The sequence below is a fragment of the Nycticebus coucang genome, chromosome 3 (assembly GCF_027406575.1).
Source record: "Nycticebus coucang isolate mNycCou1 chromosome 3, mNycCou1.pri, whole genome shotgun sequence".
Taxonomy (NCBI): Eukaryota; Metazoa; Chordata; class Mammalia; order Primates; family Lorisidae; genus Nycticebus; species Nycticebus coucang.
Genome location: NC_069782.1, coordinates 17,977,067 through 17,995,485, shown reverse-complemented (window position 1 = coordinate 17,995,485; position 18,419 = coordinate 17,977,067). Strand labels below are relative to the sequence as shown.

Here is an 18,419-nt window from a genome sequence, read left to right as displayed (position 1 = left end):
CAGGGTATTTACGGGGCTTAAATGCAACAATGTGAGAAAAGCATTTAGCATTGCATCAGGCATCAGGTACATGGTAAATCCTCAGCAAGTGATAGTTTAATGTGTTTTCTAAGCCCTGACTTCCAGCCCTGGCTCTGCTGCTAGCTACAGGGGCTTAAGGCAAGCATGTAAGCTCTGAGTTTCTTCTGCAAATTGAGGGGTTGGCCTATATAATCCCTCGGAATTCCAAATGTCTTTGGTTTGATGACGTGTATGAAAGGCAAGTTCCTACGCTGGGTCCAGCAGCATTTCAGTTTTATGTCTTCAGACCTGAATCAACAATCCCTCAGCTCCCGTCTGTTCCAACAGCCCTAACAGGGTCCCAGGGAGCCATTTGCAGGGTGAGATGGACTTGATTCCTTGGTCATGAACTAACTTTCTAAGACCTGCTCTCAGGTCAGAGTCTGGGAACGGAGTGTTCACTGGATAACAGTGTACTCTCCGTCATTATGAAACAAACACCAGTGTCTTGATTTAATTTTAGCTTCATTTATGTGTGAAGTTCCGAAATGTGCATAACTGTGTCTGGGTCCAAGACCTCATACCGTAAATTGATTCTTAAAAAAACTGTCTTGGATCCCATTGATTTGAGTTTAGATGGCAGAAAACAAGTGTTGTAACTAAATAAAACTCACAGTGGGGTGGACAGCAGAAGGCCACCATTAAATGCTCTCAGGGATTCCATTCATGGGGCTTTTTGATCATCAGACCTTTCATTTTCAAAGGAAAAAACAAAACAAAACCATAGCCTGATGCTACTGGCAGTTTCCTCCAGATATAGAGCAAGAACCAAGCTCTCTGATGCTCTTCAAGGAGGTGTTAAATCTCAGATCGTTTAGGAACTTTTTGAGTACTGACTGTGTGCCAAGTGCCAGCAGCATGGATAAGACAGAGTCTCTAACGCCTAAACCCAGTGCCTGGCCCGGTGCTGGCATATCATAGGTGCTTTGATAACAATTGTCAAATGCATTAGTGTAATGACTGTTAATCGCTCGACACACTGGCATTTCAGTGAATGCTGTGATACTAATTGGCATGTGGGTCACCTGTCCTGGAAGTCACCAGCCAATGAGGTCTCATGCCACGAGGAAACTGTAGAGGTGTTGGGCTTATGTAGACGAGTGTGGGAGTTGAGAGTGTGGTCTTCCTGGCTCAGAACCCCGTCTTTACCTCTTAACTAGTCACGAGACCTGGACTAGTTACCCAACCCTGCCAGGCCTCAGTATTCCCCTTGGTGGTGAGAAGCAGGAATACCCTCCAGACATTAGTCGCCACTATTATCTGGTTACTCAACCTTCTCTGAGGCCACTTTTTCTAAGGCACACTTGGGCTAAATATTCCCATGCTTAGGGGTATATATTCCAGGCCCTTCCTTTGCCTCCCAAGCAACATGATAGTTCTTTATTATTGTCATTTCAGTGTGACTAGTACAGTAATCAGTGGTGGCCCCTAGAAAGCAAAAGCCCCCATGGTCCAGACTGAGAAGAGGCCCAGTGGGGCTCAGCTTCCAGGGAGTATCTGTACTTTCTCCCGACATCAGCACGGGGGGCCATTCCACAGCCCTTCCTGTAGATGTTACACTGTCTTTGGAGGTAAATTAAACCAGATTGTGTGGGAATTATTTTATTCTGCTGTAAATCTGGAGGCATGAAAGTATGATTTGTCTCCCTCCTCTCCATAGGGGAGGAAACCTTATTATAATAAAATGCAGATTCCTGGCTTTAGCCCCCTCTCTCCCTTCCTTCTGATTGGACACACGGGGATGAAGCAAAGGACACGCCCAGAAACCCACCTTTCTGATAAGCAATCTGATTGGGCAACTCTAGTTTTTGGAGCATGACAGGAGGATTTGGGGGGACTTCAGTCTGTTCTTGGTGTCTCTTGACTCTTATTTCCATCTTTCTGTAGATCGCTGGGTCCCTTCTGAGTCATCTGGCTCTTTCTGACCTGCAGGGATGGTAGAAAATGCGCTGACCTGAGCGTCCTGCCCTGATGTGCAGGGTGGGCTGTGACTCGGTGGTCTGTTTCCTCCTGGTGGTCTGAGCAGGAGTGTGGGGGTGGTCCTTCCTCACTTGGGCAGGGCCTGCCAGTCTTGTCTTGGCAATTTTCCCTCAACATGGCCTTGACCTTAGCTGTGTGACCACAGTTAAGGGGGGCCCAGTGAGGTTATCTGCAAAACGCAGGTACTTCCTTCACTGCGGGGAGGATTACACTTCCCCTGTGCCTGGCACACGGTGTGTGCTCCATCAGCGCCAGGGATTGTTATCATTCCCATAAAAAGCACACAAGGCCCCTTTGGCTTTTGTGGACTTGGGGAACCAAAGCCGGTTCACACGGCGCCCGGGGAAGTCCTGGGCAGGGCTGGACCAGGCACTGGCGGCTGTAGGCAAAGGACCCGAGGTTGGGCCCCACACGGTCAAAGCATTTTAAAGACCTTGTATTAGAAAAATAAGCCAATTAAATAATACTGCCCCCCATAAAAGCAGACTTTTAATGGATTCCACGGTAGGGTTTACACTGCGGCGGTCCCGCAGCCATGGGCCCGGATGAGCCGTCTGCCGCCATGGGGAGAATTTAATCTTGCACGGTGTGGGCATAATTTTACAAGTTTTATGGCTGTTTTTACTCCTCCAAAGTGTTGCTATGTCTTTGTGCAGCAAGGGCAACCTGCGTGCATTTAACAGTTTACCTCCTTTTTGGTGGAAATGAAAAATGAAGTAATAAATTGAAGAAAAACACACCGTAGAATTTTCCCCCTTCTTCTTGGGGCAACCATGGAAAAACAAAGAGCTAGTGTTTCCCTCTAGGACCTAATCAAATCCTAATGGCCTTTATGTACTGACATTTGCCTGCAGAGACCCCTTCCCTGGGGAAGGCTCTGGGCATCCAGGGAGTGTTTGGAGCTGTCACTGCCGACCCCAGGAATACTTGGGGCGGTTTTGCTGGGCAGGGGTTAGCAAACTACAGCCCGGGGGCCAGGTCCAGCCCACAGCCTTATTTTGGTTGATTGCTGGGGAAAAAACTCAAAAGAATAAATATTTCCCCACACATGAAAATTATATGAAATTGAGATTTCCCCGTCCATATGTGAAGTTTCATTGGCACTCAGACATGCCAGTTCACTTCCATCGTTACTGGCTGCTTTCACACCGCACAGGCCCAGGTGAAGAGTTAATGGCAGACATCCTGCCGTGCAAAGCCTAAATATCATCCGGCCCTTTACTGAAGAAGTTTGCTGACCCCAGCCCTAGGAAGTCAAGGACAGAAAAAAACCTAGCCTAAAGTTTCCTGGAATTGACCATTTACTCTCAGGGTTTCTTTGTGGCTCAAAGTGACAAGGCAAAGGAGGCTTACCTGGAAAGGGGCTAGAGACCTTCCAGAAGTAATCAGCTGCCTGTGCAGATGACTGTCCGCACTTTTCCGACCTCAGCTGACTTCTGAGCAGAGGGTACTGGGTTCGCTCCTTCCAAGGCCTAGTCTTTCAAGTTGCACCCAGTTCAGGCCTGGTAACTCCTCATTAGCCCGCTTGATAGCTCATGAATAGAGAAGCCCCCACCTTCCTCCCATAGGCCAAGCAACTCGTGCTATACATTGTTTATTTTATTTTATTGGCTTATTTTTGTTTTTTTATTTTATTTCGTTGCTTATTTTTTATTTCTTTACTTTTTTGTTGTTGTTGTTGTTGAGACAGGGGCCCAACCTATGCCCCTGAGCAGAGTGCAGTGGGCGTGGTAGCTCACTGCAACCTCAGACTCGGGCTGCGGGTACCCCGCTGCCTCAGCCTCCAGAAGCCGCTGGGATTACAGGTGCTCGCTGTGGCACCCGGCTGGGTTTTTCCATTTTTTTCATGAGTCGGGGTCTCACTGTCGCTCAGGCGAGTCTCCAACTCCTGAGCTCAAGCGATTCTCCCTCCTCAGCCTCCCACAGTGCTGGGATTACAGGCGTGAGCCACCACATTGTTCCATATAAACCTAGTGTACAATGTAGAATAGCTTCTGAAATGTATAACCAACACTGTTAAAGTCTATTTGCCAGGGATGGTTTTAAGAATTCTGCGTAGAGAAGTAACTCATTTAATCCTCACATCCAACCCAGGGAGTTAGATACTCTTCTCATTCCATTTTATGGTTGAAGAAGCAGAGGCACAGAGAGGTTAGGTAAATTGCCTAAGGTCACACAGCTGGCATGTGGTGGAGCCAGGATTCAAACCCAGGGAATGTCCTGTTGTGTATTCTTCTGCCACAACGGAGCATATCAATCCTTCAGGTTTATGAAAGGATCTGTTTTCTTTGTTCCATTCACATACCTGTCACATTGGTTTATAAAATACCACCTCCTTTTTGAGAAGAAAGGCCTTGTTCCTTAGTCCTCCCCCATCTTGCCCTCTTTTCCCACTTCCTTCCTTCCTTCTGCCCTGCCCTCCCCTGCACTCCTCTGTCCTCCCATCCCTTCCCTCCCAGCTTTCCTCCTTCCTTCCTTCTTTCCCCATCTCCTCCTTCCCTGTCAGCAAATAATTATCAAGTCCATGACTACGTGTGAGACACAGTGTGAGCAAGTGGCTGGGTGCAGTGAGGATGTTTTGTGAATAAGAAAAATGAAGAAAGAATCCATTTGAAAATAGTTCTTGGTGGCCTCAATGCTGGTGGGTTGAGAGGAATTCACTTAATTCCCCCTCTTGTGAACTGTGAAAATGCCATCTCCATCTGTCTAGAACCAGAAACTCTCATCTTTTCTGCCTCCAACTGACATTTTCATTCAAAATCACATAATTTCTGAGAGGCTTTGAGAAGCTGGGCCTCTGACTCATGTGGTGGGAGCAGGTCCCGAGGGAAGAACCGACACTGTTCCACGGAGACCAGGTTCCCAGTTTCCTGTTAGGAGTAAGAGGTCATTGATTGTTGAGGGAATTATCTGCAGGAAATGTATCAAGTTTGGTAGAACTGCTCTTTTGGAGAAAACCTTTACACTGTCCTTTGTAAGTGGTTTCATTCCAAAGAGTTTTAGGTGCCTACCCTGTTTTCTCAAGAACTTGCTGAATTTTTAGGCTGATTTATAGCCTTCTGGGTGTGGAGATGCCCAGATGCTGGGAAGATGGACCGGCAGCTGTACCCCTGGAGAAGGGAACAGAATTAGAAATCTTCCTTTGCTAGAAGCCGACTTTCTCCCTTCCTTTGCTCCCTGTTTCTTCTTCCTCCTCTGCGCCTTTTTCTTTGCCAGACAACAAACCCTGGTGCTCATTTCTGATCTCTTTCCTTTCTCTCCTCAGTCATGCGGCAGAATCCCTTCGGTGTGGACATCTGCTGCCAGAAGGGGTCCCGAAGCCCCCTGCAGGAGCTCTACAACCCCATCCAGGTGAGCCTCCGGGATGCTCTCAGCACACATCCCGTTTACTGGTTGGGGGGAGGGGTAACTCAAAAACTATAAAATTGCGTTCTTTGGGAATTTAAAACTTCTTCTCACTGCCTGGCATTTTACCTCCAGCGGTTGCTTTCTTTTTCAGCCTTTTTCTATGTAATGTATCCGAAATTCTGGCAAGAGATGTTTAGAATTGGAGAAACCAAATTCTCCAATTCTCCTTAACTAAAGCCTAGGGTTTCAGTGCTAGACTAAGCATTCAGGAGAGTTTGGACCCCCGAGATCCATGCCGTCGTGGGTCCAGCAATGTGCCTCTGAAATTAGAGAGCTGGCAGGACCGTGCAGTCTCCTCCTTGAGACCCCCAAAGGAGGCTCGCAGGTGGGTATGCCGCCCCCACAGCTCCCACATTGGATTATAAAAGCCCAAGGACGCCGTACACGCAACACCTCACTACACCAGTTTGGCAAACTCCCCGCGTACCAGAGTCTTTTTGCTAAGTGACTGTCAAGTAAACTTGACCCGTTAGTTTAACAAAGGGGCAGGTGTGGCCTCTGTGCCATCAATTATAAACATAATTCCCCTTTGAGCAAAAAATAAAAAAGCTCCAACCGAGAAAAGGTTTTCTCCTGGGAAAGTTAGGTACAACGTTAGGAGGCCTGGTCACCATGATGATGGCCTCAGGGGTGTGTGGGTCTTGACTTGGAGACTCTACGGCTGGTTCTTTCATGGGAACATTGGGTCAGCAACTAGTGGCAACATCAATGTACCTTCGCTCTCCAGGGGGATAAAAGGACTGCTTTGGCTCTAATCCAGGTTTTATTTTGCATCAGATTGTTAATTTTGTCTTTCTGTGGCCCATGGGGCTGGGTGGGGGACAATAATGTGTGGTGCTCACTGGTCCTGAATTCTTAGAACTCCTGCAAAGGATACAGCTGAGAATTTTCTCATCCCACCTCCCTTCCAAGTCTCTCACCTGTACTCCCTTCTGCAAAAAAGGACTCCTGAGTTTGTGCATCCTGGGTGGCCCAGTCAGATTAACTCCTGTCCTGTCCTGACATTTGACGAGGGTGTGAGAGGAGGCCAGATTAGCCTGGTGATTGCCAACACAGTATTGCCTGAAGCTTTACGTATTGGCGTCTATGGTCACTCAGCGCAGTTGGGGATTTGGGTTTCCTTCAGTGCCCAAACAGTCTGCTTATTATGGGCGAGTCACCCAGGCTGTCCACACACCCCCTCCTCAGGGAGAGGCAGAACTGGACTTTGACAAAGGATAGGATTTCTGGTAACCCATGTTGAAAACAACCTAACCTCCTCAGATGCAAACCATTTCCATCTTTTTGTTGACATCCTCTGTTCTGAGATCATTTTCTTCTTCAAAACAGAACTGCTGAAGGGGCTGGTACAATTTTTTATGGGTAGCATATGGTGTCATGGGAAGAGCTATTTCTAAAGTAGCCACCCCTCTGGACAGAAAGTCCATGGATGGTGTGTGCCCTGTTCACTGTTGCCTCCCCAACACCTGACATAGGGCCTGGCCTGCTGGGGGTGCCCCCAAATACTTGAGATTAAAAGAATGAAAATCTAGGTTCAAATACCTTTTCCCTTATAAGTAGTTATGCAACCTTGAGTGTTAGATGACTCAGTCCCTCTTTAGGTGTCAGTTTTCCCATCTAAAACATATCTCTGGAATGTTTGGAGGTTGGAATAATTCTGATGTGTCAGGGGCTCTATCAGTATGATTTGTCATTTTTGTGGTCATGAGGGTGGCTTTAATATTAGAAGCCTTGTCTTCAGAGTCAGACCTGGATTCGATGCCTGTTTCGTCATTTCCTAGCTATGTGAGTGTGGGCAGGTTACTTAACCCCTCTGACGACGCCTTCCCTCATTTATAATCTGATGTGAACAATACCTGCCTCGCAGGGTCGCATGTGGTGCTGTGTGCCTTGCTCAGTGCCTCCTGTGGAGTTTGCTTCTTTCTGGGTTCATTCCCTGGTTTACTCATTCCGTTCTTCGTCTGCTACTGTGAGTGCCTGCTGCATGCAGCCGGTACTGGGCATGAAAGAGTGAAGCGGACGTATGTGCCCAGCCTTCTGTGTCTGGTTATTCTTATCCCAGGGTTGACAGGAATGAGTTGGCTGCTGAGGGAGACCCGGCTTGGTCCATCTGTGAACCAATCAAAGGAGAGATGACTCTCGTGGGTAGAAGCCATCTCATCCTTCTGGTAGTGTTCTGAGCATCGTCTGGGTAAGAGGCCCACTTAGCAGTAGCCCAGGACTCTCAGAGGCAGCTCTGGGAGGTATTCGTGAGGGCGGAGGCGGGTGAGTCACTGTCCTCCCTCAGAGGTGTCTTGGACAAGTTGTCTGGCCCCTTAAGCCAGCAACCAGGGAAATATCCATGCAGGAAAATCGCCCCGTTTCCTCGGGATGTTTTTTCTTGGGCTGGCTTCCTTTACAAGCTGTAATTATGTTCCATTCCCACGCAAGTTCAGTAAGTGGCACTTTTCAGAGAAACTGTCTTGGTGATCATTTGGGCGGCAGTGGGCTGGGAGAGAAGAGAATGAATGCTCCTGTTGAGAGAGTGAGTGCTCCCCTGGAGAGAGTGAGTGCTCCCATGGAGAGAGTGAGTGCTCCTGCTGAGAAAGAGAGAGCGAGTGCTCCCGTTGAGCTTAGTTTTGTGTCCATGAGACATTTATAGACTCTATACCTGGTGGGTTGGATTGCAATTTCTTGTATTTCCCACCTGGCCAAGTTGTTGAAGCTGCTGAGCCTGGGAGAATGGAATCACTGAGGTAAATGACAAACCCTCTACTTGCCAAAACCCAAACTGCTCCTGAGATGATGTTTGCTGTTTTTATAGTGACTGGTTATTTGGGCTTGATATATGATGGTGAAAATAAGAATCATTTATTTGATGATAAGAAACCAATATTATGGCAAGAAGGAATCCTCTTAGTTGCCGTGAACCAGCACTGTAGGCCGGATAATCTACCTAGATGCTTATAAACTCATCTAACCCTTATCATGAGCCTCGAGCTAGGTATTACATCCCCATTTCATGGATGAATGAGGCCAATAATTTTATACAATTTATCCAAGGCCACAGAGCTAGGAAGAAACAGAGTAAGATTCAAGCCCAGGACAAACTACCTCCACGCTGGACTCACTGTTAATAGCAAAGTTCTCTGGGTGGGAATTACCCCCTCCCCCTCCCACATCTATATATGTCTAACCCAGATTTACACATTTATATTGGACAAGGGCTTAAACCTCCCCTAGGAAAACTGGCTATAATCTGATTTTAGTGTCCAGGGTTTTCTTATTTTAGTTCCCTGCAAACCCATAACCATTAAAACAGCTATTGGTTAAAAAAAGTTTGTAGTTGATATTCTTAGCAAAACTGCACCCCAGTGTCTTATAATTTTCCTGGTTCTCTGCTGTCTCCGTGGCCCCAAAATAAAACGTAATTGCCGATCAGATCAGCTGGAGTCAAGTCACTGAAAGTTCAGGAGTTGCCAACTGCATATTTGTGGGCCGGGCACATCTGTGGGCCGCACAGATGCACTGGGCAGAGCCGTGTTGTCAGCCATTAATAAGGCATCGTTTCCTCTAAGGGCCCGCGAGGGCGAGACAGCTTGTCCTTCTGCCTCGCCCACCTTCTGGTCCTCTCGTGGATTCCCTGAAATCTTCACAGCATCACTCCTGTGGTTCAGCCCTGCCCTGCTGGCTTCTTTCTTTAGCATTCACATTTGCTCTGTTCACAGGAGAGAGTTGCACAGAGCGTGCTGACCGTGAGCATGTAAGTGCTGAGTCTGGGAGGTTTGCACAGTGCACAGCACATCCAGTGGTCTGCAGGTTCTCTTAGGGGTGTCTGAGGACCGGTCAGTGTTCAAGGATCGAGAGATACTCTAGGTGAACTGTTGGAGGAGGAAAAAAATCCATAAAGGAGAAAAGGCTCCAGGGATACCGGGAGTGACAGATCTCTGAGCCCCCCACTGAAAGCTCCATTATTTGATGGCCCCTTATTGGTCCAGTATTCAGTGTGCTCAAGTAAACTTCTCCATCAGGCAGGCTCCAGGAGGAAGGAGTGAAAGGAGAGAGAGAGAAGCTAGGTGGGAAGGAAAGGAGGCAGAAAGGAAGACAGAGGACTCTTCACCGTGTAATACACAACAGTGGCTAATCCAAATACTTCCCACACAGACCTCTTTGAATCTTCACAGTAGCCCTAAGAGCAAGGTCTCCAGTAACCCAATTTTTCAGATAACTTAACCCAGGCTCACAGGGTTAGGCAATTTACCAAGATCACACAGATCCTAAATGGCGGCCCCAGGACTATGTGACTTGGCTGGACTGCAGGACAGGGAAAGGATGGTGCGTTATCTTTCTGAGGCAGAAACAGACAATTCTCTTTCCCAGGGATGGAAGCTGAGCTCTGGGCTGTGCTCAGGACAAGTTGTAAAATTCCCAAAGCCTTGTGGATTGGTGTGGAACGCACGGTAGATGTCCAGTCAACAATCGTAGATCTGTTTTTTGCTGATTTGGGGAGTCACCCACAGAACTCTGCTGTGAGATAGCCCCGTGTGGTGAAATTTGGAAGGGGGGGAGGGGAATCACTGATTCATTTGAATGTTTTAGATTGGTAAAAGCTTGTAGTAGTCCAAAGGGGGGTGGGGAGAACTCTCCTAGCTCCAACATAAACAGCCCTTTCAGCCATCCTTGCCAAAATTTGTTTCGTCTATAGACATTACAGAATAAACAGGTAAAGGGCATGGAGGAAAGAGGCACCTCGGCCATGTAATGTGATAAATGGTGTGTGATAGAAGCTTTTTGCAATGTTATGAGAGAATCGAGAGTGTGTAATTAAGCCTTGGAGGTGCAGTGCACATGGGAGCCTTTACAGAGGAGGCGGGATTTGAGTCAGGCCTCAGAAGATACAGTGACTTCCCATGATAGAGAAGAGGGAACAGCGTCGAGGGGGAGGGAACAGGAGGGGTGAATTCCAGCTGGGACAATCCATGGCACATTCAGAGAACCATGAGGGGTTTGTGGCTACGATGAGGGTGATGCCAGCTGGTCGGAGAGGGGCCAAAAGAGGCAAGGTAGTAACTGGAGGAGAATTTACCCTCTGGCAGGGTTAGTGGTCCCCAGGGGCTCACAGAAAAGGGTGTGCCTCTTATGAGCCAGCTTCTGCATCTGACTCAGCGCTCTGTTAACCTGGGGGCTCTCCAAGCCAGGTATCATCCCCTCCTTGACCTCAGCATCGCCATCTACAAAATGAAGATTCTGGACTAGATGGCTGTTTCTCAAGCTCAGCTGCACATCAAGATAACTCAGGGAGCTTTTGAGTACCCAGGCCTCACCCCCAGAAATTCTGATTTTATTGGTCTGGGATAAGGCCGGGGTGTTTATATTTTTCAAAGCTCCCTAGGTGAGCAGCCAGGGTTTGGGAGCACTCTGTTGGAGGGTCTTTAAGGGCCCCTCCAGTTCTAAAGATCTTTGATTCTTAGGCTCTAATTTGACCCAAAATCCATCATGAGAAAAGCGACTCAAAGCATGAAGGCCCTGTGTCAGTTTTTTGCACTGGGATTCAGAGGTAGGTTTTTTCTCTGATTGGCTCATTTGAAAGTTTACAGGTAGGTCTGAGGCCTTGAGTGTGGGAGACACTCTGTGGACATTCTGTGGACAAATGCAAGCTGAGCCTGGCTGGGTGCGGTGACTCCTGCCTGTAATCCTAGCACTCTGGGAGGCTGAGGTGGGTGGATTGCTGGAGCTCAGGAGTCCGGAGACCAGCCTGAGCAAGAGCAAGACCGCTCCCTCCACTCTACTAAAAATAGAAGAAAAAAAAAACAAAATAAAACTAGCTGGGCTTAGTGCTACTCAGGAGACTGAGGATAGAGGATTGATTGAACCCAAGAGTTGAGGTTGCTGTGAACTGTGATGACACCAGGGAGACAGAATGAGACTCTGTCTCAACCCTCCCCACCAAGAAGGTGCCCCAGGCAAAGTATTGAAAGGAGCCTTGTGAAAGGGACACCTGAGCCACTCTCTTCTGAAGCTAGTAAGAGGGAGACCCCAGGCTTATTTCAGGGCAGGTATCAATTACAATCCTGCAAATAAGCATGGAGGGGAAAAAGCTGTTTCTGCCTTTTGAACTGTTGTTCAGGAAGAATGACGCTGAGGGGTCACAGGCATTGGGGAACGCATGGAAGAGCAGACGTTGTACGGTCCCCAACTCTGGTCAATTAATCCCTTCATTACCAACCACCTGGTAAGTGACGAGTCTGTCTAATTATCTTCTTTGACCCCAACAGCTGTCTACCAGCCAAAGAGGGATTAATTGATTTGGTTGTAGACTGGCTCCTTATGCAAAGATATTACTTACTGCCAGCCTAGCAGCTGGCTAGCAAAGATGAAATATTACATGAACCTGATCTTACACACAGCACTTGGGAGAATGCTTCATTATTAATTGCAAATTACAATAGACCAGCGAGGCCCATTGCAAAAAACCAGACACAGTGGGCTGACTGTTTCACCGTGGCTACTGGCTCCATTATTCTTAAACTTGCAAAGCTGCTCTGGTCAGATTTCCAACTCAGCCAGGACAGATGGGGACACTGAGTCAGACACGATTTGAGTCAGTGGAGGAGACTGGATGCAGGAAGGAACTGGGGAATCCTGGCCCGGCTGTGTGACCTGCAGTGGCAATCACTTGCCCTTCCCAAGCCTTAGTTTCCTTCTCTGTAAAAAAACAGCATGCTGCCAGTCTCCCAGCTTTGTGAAATTTGAAACCCTTTAGGAGAGTGACAAGGTTGGAGTTGGAGTTGGTGTTAATCAGTAGCCACCAATTGTCTGGGTGGAGTTAGGTAAGTGGGGAGTTTTCTGTGGGGGGGGTCTGGACCCTAGCTGTGCCCCTGTACTGCGTGCTAAGACATTCTACAGATGCGCACTTGGAATTTTGTTGAATAATAATAAGATAGATGATTTCCTCTTGTCTGGAAGCTACTGGTTGAATTCATTGTGAGTACTTCCTAACCATTTTGATTTATGTTATGTGTCTAGCAGACTATTACATAGTTGATTAGTACACTTGATGTATGCCTGTGGTGTGTGTGTGCGCGCGGCATGTATCCACACATGTCCATCCAACCCATAGCCTAGAAAAAATGCAGGTGCAGCATTTTTATGTTTTAAAAGTCTCTTGTGGCCGGGCGCAGCGGCTGATGCCTGTAATTCCAGCACTCTGGAAGGCCAAGGTGGGTGGATCGCCTGAGCTTAGGAGTTCGAGACTGAGCAAGAGCAAGACCCTATCTCTAAAAATAGTCAGGGCATTGTGGCAGGTGCCTGTACTCCCAGCTAATTGGGAGGCCGAGGCAAGAGGATGGCTTGAGCCCAAGAGTTTGAGGTTGCTGTGAGCTAGGACGCCGCAGCACTCTACCCAGGATGACAAAGTGAGACTCTGTCTCAAAAAAAAGAAAAGTCTCCTGCAGTTGTGTCTGTGACAAGCCCATTATCTAGATGGGTACCTCCTAGTATGCATAGTTATTGTGAAAGACCCCACCTCTGGGTGGTGGTGATAATGATACTGTTGATCTCATCTGTTGGTTCGCATTTAACGCAGACTTTCTGTGTAGTCAGTTGTCCTGTTTCGGGAACAGAAGTTTCAGGAACAAGCTTAACTTGAAACCCAGTATATTTGAATCTGGATAGCAAGCTCAGTGCTCTAATGGGGTTTTTCTGTGTTAGTCTGTGTGACTATCATCTGATATGTATTTCAACTGGAGAAAGTCATTTGAGTGACAAAATGACCTCAGTGATTACCAAATGGTAACACAGCTGTATAATCTGCCATTTCTAAAGAGTTATTTCCTGAATTACCCTCAATTATAAGAGGCTTCTACATAATTTGATTTTTCTTTAAATGACACAACTCAAATAGCTTCTAGGCCAGTTGGATTTCAACCTTGTCACCATGGCTGGAGCTGAAACAAAGCCCTGGCTTTTTCTCAAGCTCTCTGGAAGAGAGATACTAGCAGGGACGTGCCAGTGGAGTCTGCACATCACCCCACCTCCACACTAGTCACTGTGGCTAAAGAACTAAACCTTTTTGAGTGCCGGGGACCTGGTTTGTAAAATAGAGATAAATGCCAATGTTTCAGTTACTAAGGATTAAATTAGAAAATTTTATAGAGTTCCAGGCTCGCGGCAAGCTCCCAGTCAATGCTGATTATTATTTTTTTCACTTAGAAGAAGCCTCTTCCAGGAAGCTCGCCCTGATTTCACCCTTCTAGGCTCAGGTGAAATGTCCTTTTAGAACAGTGCCGCCCAATACTAGCAATACAGTGTGAGGACGCATGTTGTTGGAAATTCTCTTGTAGCCACATTTTTAAAAATAGAAACAAAGCAGGTGAAATTAATTTTAATAATATATTTTATTTCACCCGGTGTCAGGTGTCCTCGAACTTTTTAAACAGGGGGCCAGTTCACTGTCCCTCAGACCGTTGGAGGGCCAGACTATAGTTAAAAAAAAAACAAAACTATGAACAAATTCCTATGCACACTGCATATATCTTATTTTGAAGTAAAAAAATAAAATGGGAACAAATATAATCACACGGCCGCATGTGGCCCGCAGGCCATAGTTTGAGGACCCCTCTAATTAAAAACTTATTAAGATATTTTACATTTTTGTTTTCAGGCAAAGTCTTTGCAGTCTGGTGTGTATTGACACCTAGAGCTTATTTCAGCTGGGACTGGCTGTCCCTTAAGCACACGACAGTCTCATGCAGCCTGTGACTGCTGTATGGGACAGTGTGGGTCTAGAAAACACCCCTTTCCCCACCTTCCTGCATTTGGGATTCTGTCCCACTCCTTTGAAATAATTTCTCTGGGCTTTGAGCCCCTTGAGGGCAGTGGCTGTATCTTATTTATTTTGGGGTGCTGGTGGCTACCGTGGGCCATTCCTAGTAAAGGGGCTTAGTAGCTGTTTGGCCAATGAATGACGCTACTTGCCTCCTTGAGTTCAGCGGGTGGCCGTGACGAGGGCTTCATTCCCCAGAGGTTTCCTGGGGCCTGGTGATGAATACGGCGACTTTGTCCTCCGAGTCCATCTCCACTCCTTTGCGTACGGGCAAATACTGTGGAAGGGCTGACACTCGTCATTTACATCTCAGCCTCAGTCTCCTAAGTCCTTGGTGAGGCTAATAGGTGATGACCGTGAGAAGGCTGGAGGGAGGAGCCGAAGGTTGGATTCTTGGAGAACTGGGGGAAGTGAATCGCAGGACTGGGAAAGGAGCAGGGACTCGCTCAGCCCATGCCCAGCCCTGTTTCTCCTCCATCCTCCTCTGTCCCTGGCGTGTGGCACAGGGAGGCACTCGGTAAACACACACTGAAGAGATGGAGCTGAGATCCCCTCCCACGCTCGCTCTCTGCCTCACTTGGTGATTCCGACCATGTCAGCCTGCTAAGGCTGCTGTAACAAGGCACCACAGACTGGGTGGCTCTTACTGCAGGACCAGGACTGTGTTGTCTCACAGTTCCGGAGGCTGGAAGTTAGAGATCAGGGTTGGTTCCCTCTGCAGGCCATGGGGGAGAATCTGTCCAGGCCTGTCCCCTAGTTCTGGGGGATTGCTGGTCATCTGTGGCTGTTCCTTGGCCGGGGGAGCGTCAGCGTGCCAGCTGCCTCCATCTTCACGAGGTGTTCTCCCTGCGAGGGTGTCTGTTTCTCTAACAAATTTCTCCCTTTTATAAGGACGCCAGTCACGTAGGATTTGAGGGCTACCTGCTTCAGCATGACCTTATCTTAACTCATATCAACTAATTACATCCACAGCGCCCCTATTTCCAAATAAGGCCACATACTAAGGTACTTGGGTTAGGACTTGAACACCTGAATTTGGGGTAGAGAGGACACAATTTAACCTATGTCTGCTGTGAGCATAACACTCTGGTTGATACTGGAGCTTTCAAAATAAAGAAGTTCCTTATTACCAAAAAGTCAAAAGATATTGGTGAGGGTGTGGAGAAGAGGGAACCCGTGTACACTGTTGGTGGCAATGTAAATTGGTACAGCCACTATGGAAAATAGTATGGAGGGTCCTCAAAAAATTAAAACCGGAACTACTGTATGATCCAGACAATCTGGCTCTGGTTATACACCCACAGGTATCTCAAAGAGATACCTGCCCTCTCATCGCTGTGTTGTCAACAACAGCCAAGATAAGGAATCAACCTAAATGTCCATCAGCAGGTGAATGGATAAAGAAAATGGGAGATACACATAGATAGATGTCTCTGTGTAGATACATCTGTATCTCTCTCTCTGTAAATACATATGATGTTATTTTGCCTTAAGAAAAAGAAGGAAATCCTGCCCTTTGTGACAACATGGATGAACCTGGGGGGCATTATACCAATTGAAATAAGACAGACACAGAAAGACACGCACCTCGTCATCTCATTTGTATATGGAATCCGAGGAGGTCCAACTCGGAGCAGGAGAGAGTGGACTGATGTTGGCCAAAGGGTACAAAGTTTCATTTAGAAAGAGTAAGTTCTGGTGGAGAAGTAAGTGTACAGCATGGTGACTCCAGTGGCTAATAATGTGATATATGCCTGAAATCTGCTGGGAAAGTAGATCTTCGATGTTCTTATTCTACATGGGAAGTGATAACTTGGTGACGAGCTGGGTGTGTTTGTTAGTTTGATTGTGGTCTTCATTCCACAACATACACATTGATCAAAAACCATCATGTGGTACACCCTAAATAGATACAGTTTTTAGTTGTCAGTTAAACCTCAGTAAAGCTGGGGAAGAAAAGATTTACAGGTTTATTAGTTCATGCTCTAACAGGGGAGTCAGGCCAGTAAAGCAACCGTTATAAAATGATGTTGGAGGAGTGTAGAGAGGTGGACCGTGTGTGTACACGCGTGTGTGTGGAGGGGTGTAGCCCTCATCATCCCAACAGAGCTAAGGCACAGGAGACGTGGCACCCAGAGGAACATGGGGCCACCCCCCACTCTGGGACACAGTAAGATCCGGCCCAGGGGAGAGGAGGCACTGGCTGTCGAGGGGCCGCAGCCTCGTCCCTCCTGGGCAGGCATTCCCCATCCGTGCCCCTCTGGGTAGGAAAGGCTGCCAAGAATGTGAAAACCTAGTTCCATCAGAGCTCCCGACTTCTAGAAACGTCCACAGCTCCATCATCTCCCACTGATATTCTGCTGTTTGATGTCTACATTACTACACTGGGAGATAGGAGGGACCTGCCCCAAGGTGTAGGGACAAGCCTCAGCAGGTGTCAGGCAGTCCTGGAGGGGACCTGGCCATCCTGGAACATGCCTCGAGGCAGGTCTGGTGCTGCCTAAAGTGGCCCGATGTGACGCGTCCTTCTCTTAATCTTAAACCAGGCACTTAAAGCCACAAAATGGCCAATGTGCAGTCCTGGCAGTCATTTTTAGTGTTGGAGAAATCGTTCTGGCCATCTGTTCTGTCTCCAGTGTGTCTCTTTCAGAATAACCCACGAATCTGTCCACAGATGTAACCGACATGCTGCCGATGCAGAGCCAGGCGTCTGAGAACTCGGCGGGTTCAGTGCCGGCTTGGAGTCTATCCTCATGTCCCGTCCCAATGTTTAGAAAAGAGTTTTGAGAGAAAGAGGAAAGTCTGAGGCCACACAGCTGAGTGCAGGTCAGGAGTGCAGGTTCTAGGACCAGCCCTGGAAGAGCTGTGTGCTACAGGAGAGCTTCTTACCTTCTCTGTGCCTCGGAAACACGAGAAAATAAGAGCCTCTACCTCATTGTGTTCTTAGAAATGCGCAGAAGGGAGCCTGGCACCAAGGGGAGACTGTTTGCTGTTATTGCCATTTGGACACAAAGGTAGGAGAAGTAAAGGGTCCCTGGGAGCGGATGAGCAGAGGCTGAGATGGTTGGTGACAGAGCTCATGTAGCATCCGTCTGTTGAAAGGCGATGCCAGCTTTTAGAGCGGGGGTTCTCAACTATGGCTGCATTTCAGAAGCAAAAAGGAAATGTTAGTAAGATCCTCATCCCTAGGCCACACCTTCATCGGTGTGTTTTGCAAAGCTCTCAGGTGGTTCCAGTGTGCAGCCGAGTCTGCAAACCGCTGTCTGGGTTTCCACCACTCACAGTCAGGGCCAGCAGCAGGCATCGCCCGGGAGCTTACTGGAAATACAGAGCCTCGGCCCCCGACACCCCAGACTGCCAAGTGGAACCTGCGCTTCACAGGGTCCCAGATGGTCTGCACAGGTATCCACTGAGGGAGCTCCTCAGAGTACAGCCTGGTCTGCTCCTAGAAGCAGCAGCCAGCGGTGTATTAGATGACAGGGGGCAAGTGGTACCCAACCTGTGTGGGTGGCTGAGATGGGGACATGGGAGACTGTGGCACACTTCTGCTTCTGAAGCCCTGGGAGATAAAAGCTGTGTTTACATGGAATGCTCATCAGTAGCAGGGAGCCTCTCGGGTCCTCTGGATGCAGGAAATAGTCATATGTTTAGTATGAGATTCAACTCGGGTAGAAGAGAGACATGGTATTGATTGGGTGCCCTGGAAGCACAGCCCACTGTAATACCTCTGAAAGGCAGATCCATCCTTCCTCAGTGCAGGGTCCAGGATAAAGGGGATTTGAGGGTTAAAGGACAGGGTCCCTTGGGCAGACACAGTTAGCTGTCTTCATGAACCAGGCTGTTCCTGACTTTTGTCAAGAAACAAAAAGGAGGAGCCCAATATGGGCCTTCTACCCTCCTTGACCCTAGCCTTCACCCCCAGAAGACACTTTCAGGTGTTGTTCTGTCCTCCCATTCCTCCTGCACTGCCCCAAATGGCCTGGCCCAGCAGATCTTGAACAATGCAGTTTAATGGGAAGAGAGTGGAACTTAGAGCCCTAAGTCCTGAGTTCTAATTCTGACTCTTCTGTTTGCCAGCAGTATAATCTTAGACAAGTAACTCAACTTCATGGGGCTTCAGTTTCCCCGGACGGGAAGTGGGAATAACTTACTTAACATCAGCTAATGA

General features: G+C 47.9%; 1 protein-coding gene across 3 annotated transcripts in view; it reads left to right on the top strand.

Moving 5' to 3' along the window:
* Window positions 1-18,419, top strand: part of CHST11 (carbohydrate sulfotransferase 11) — a 257,898-nt gene that overhangs the window by 119,108 nt on the left and 120,371 nt on the right. For all 3 annotated transcript variants that reach the window (XM_053585505.1, XM_053585507.1, XM_053585506.1), the window contains exon 2: window positions 5,306-5,391. In XM_053585505.1, the coding sequence (XP_053441480.1) occupies window positions 5,306-5,391 (86 nt within the window). The remainder of the gene's footprint in view (window positions 1-5,305; window positions 5,392-18,419) is intronic.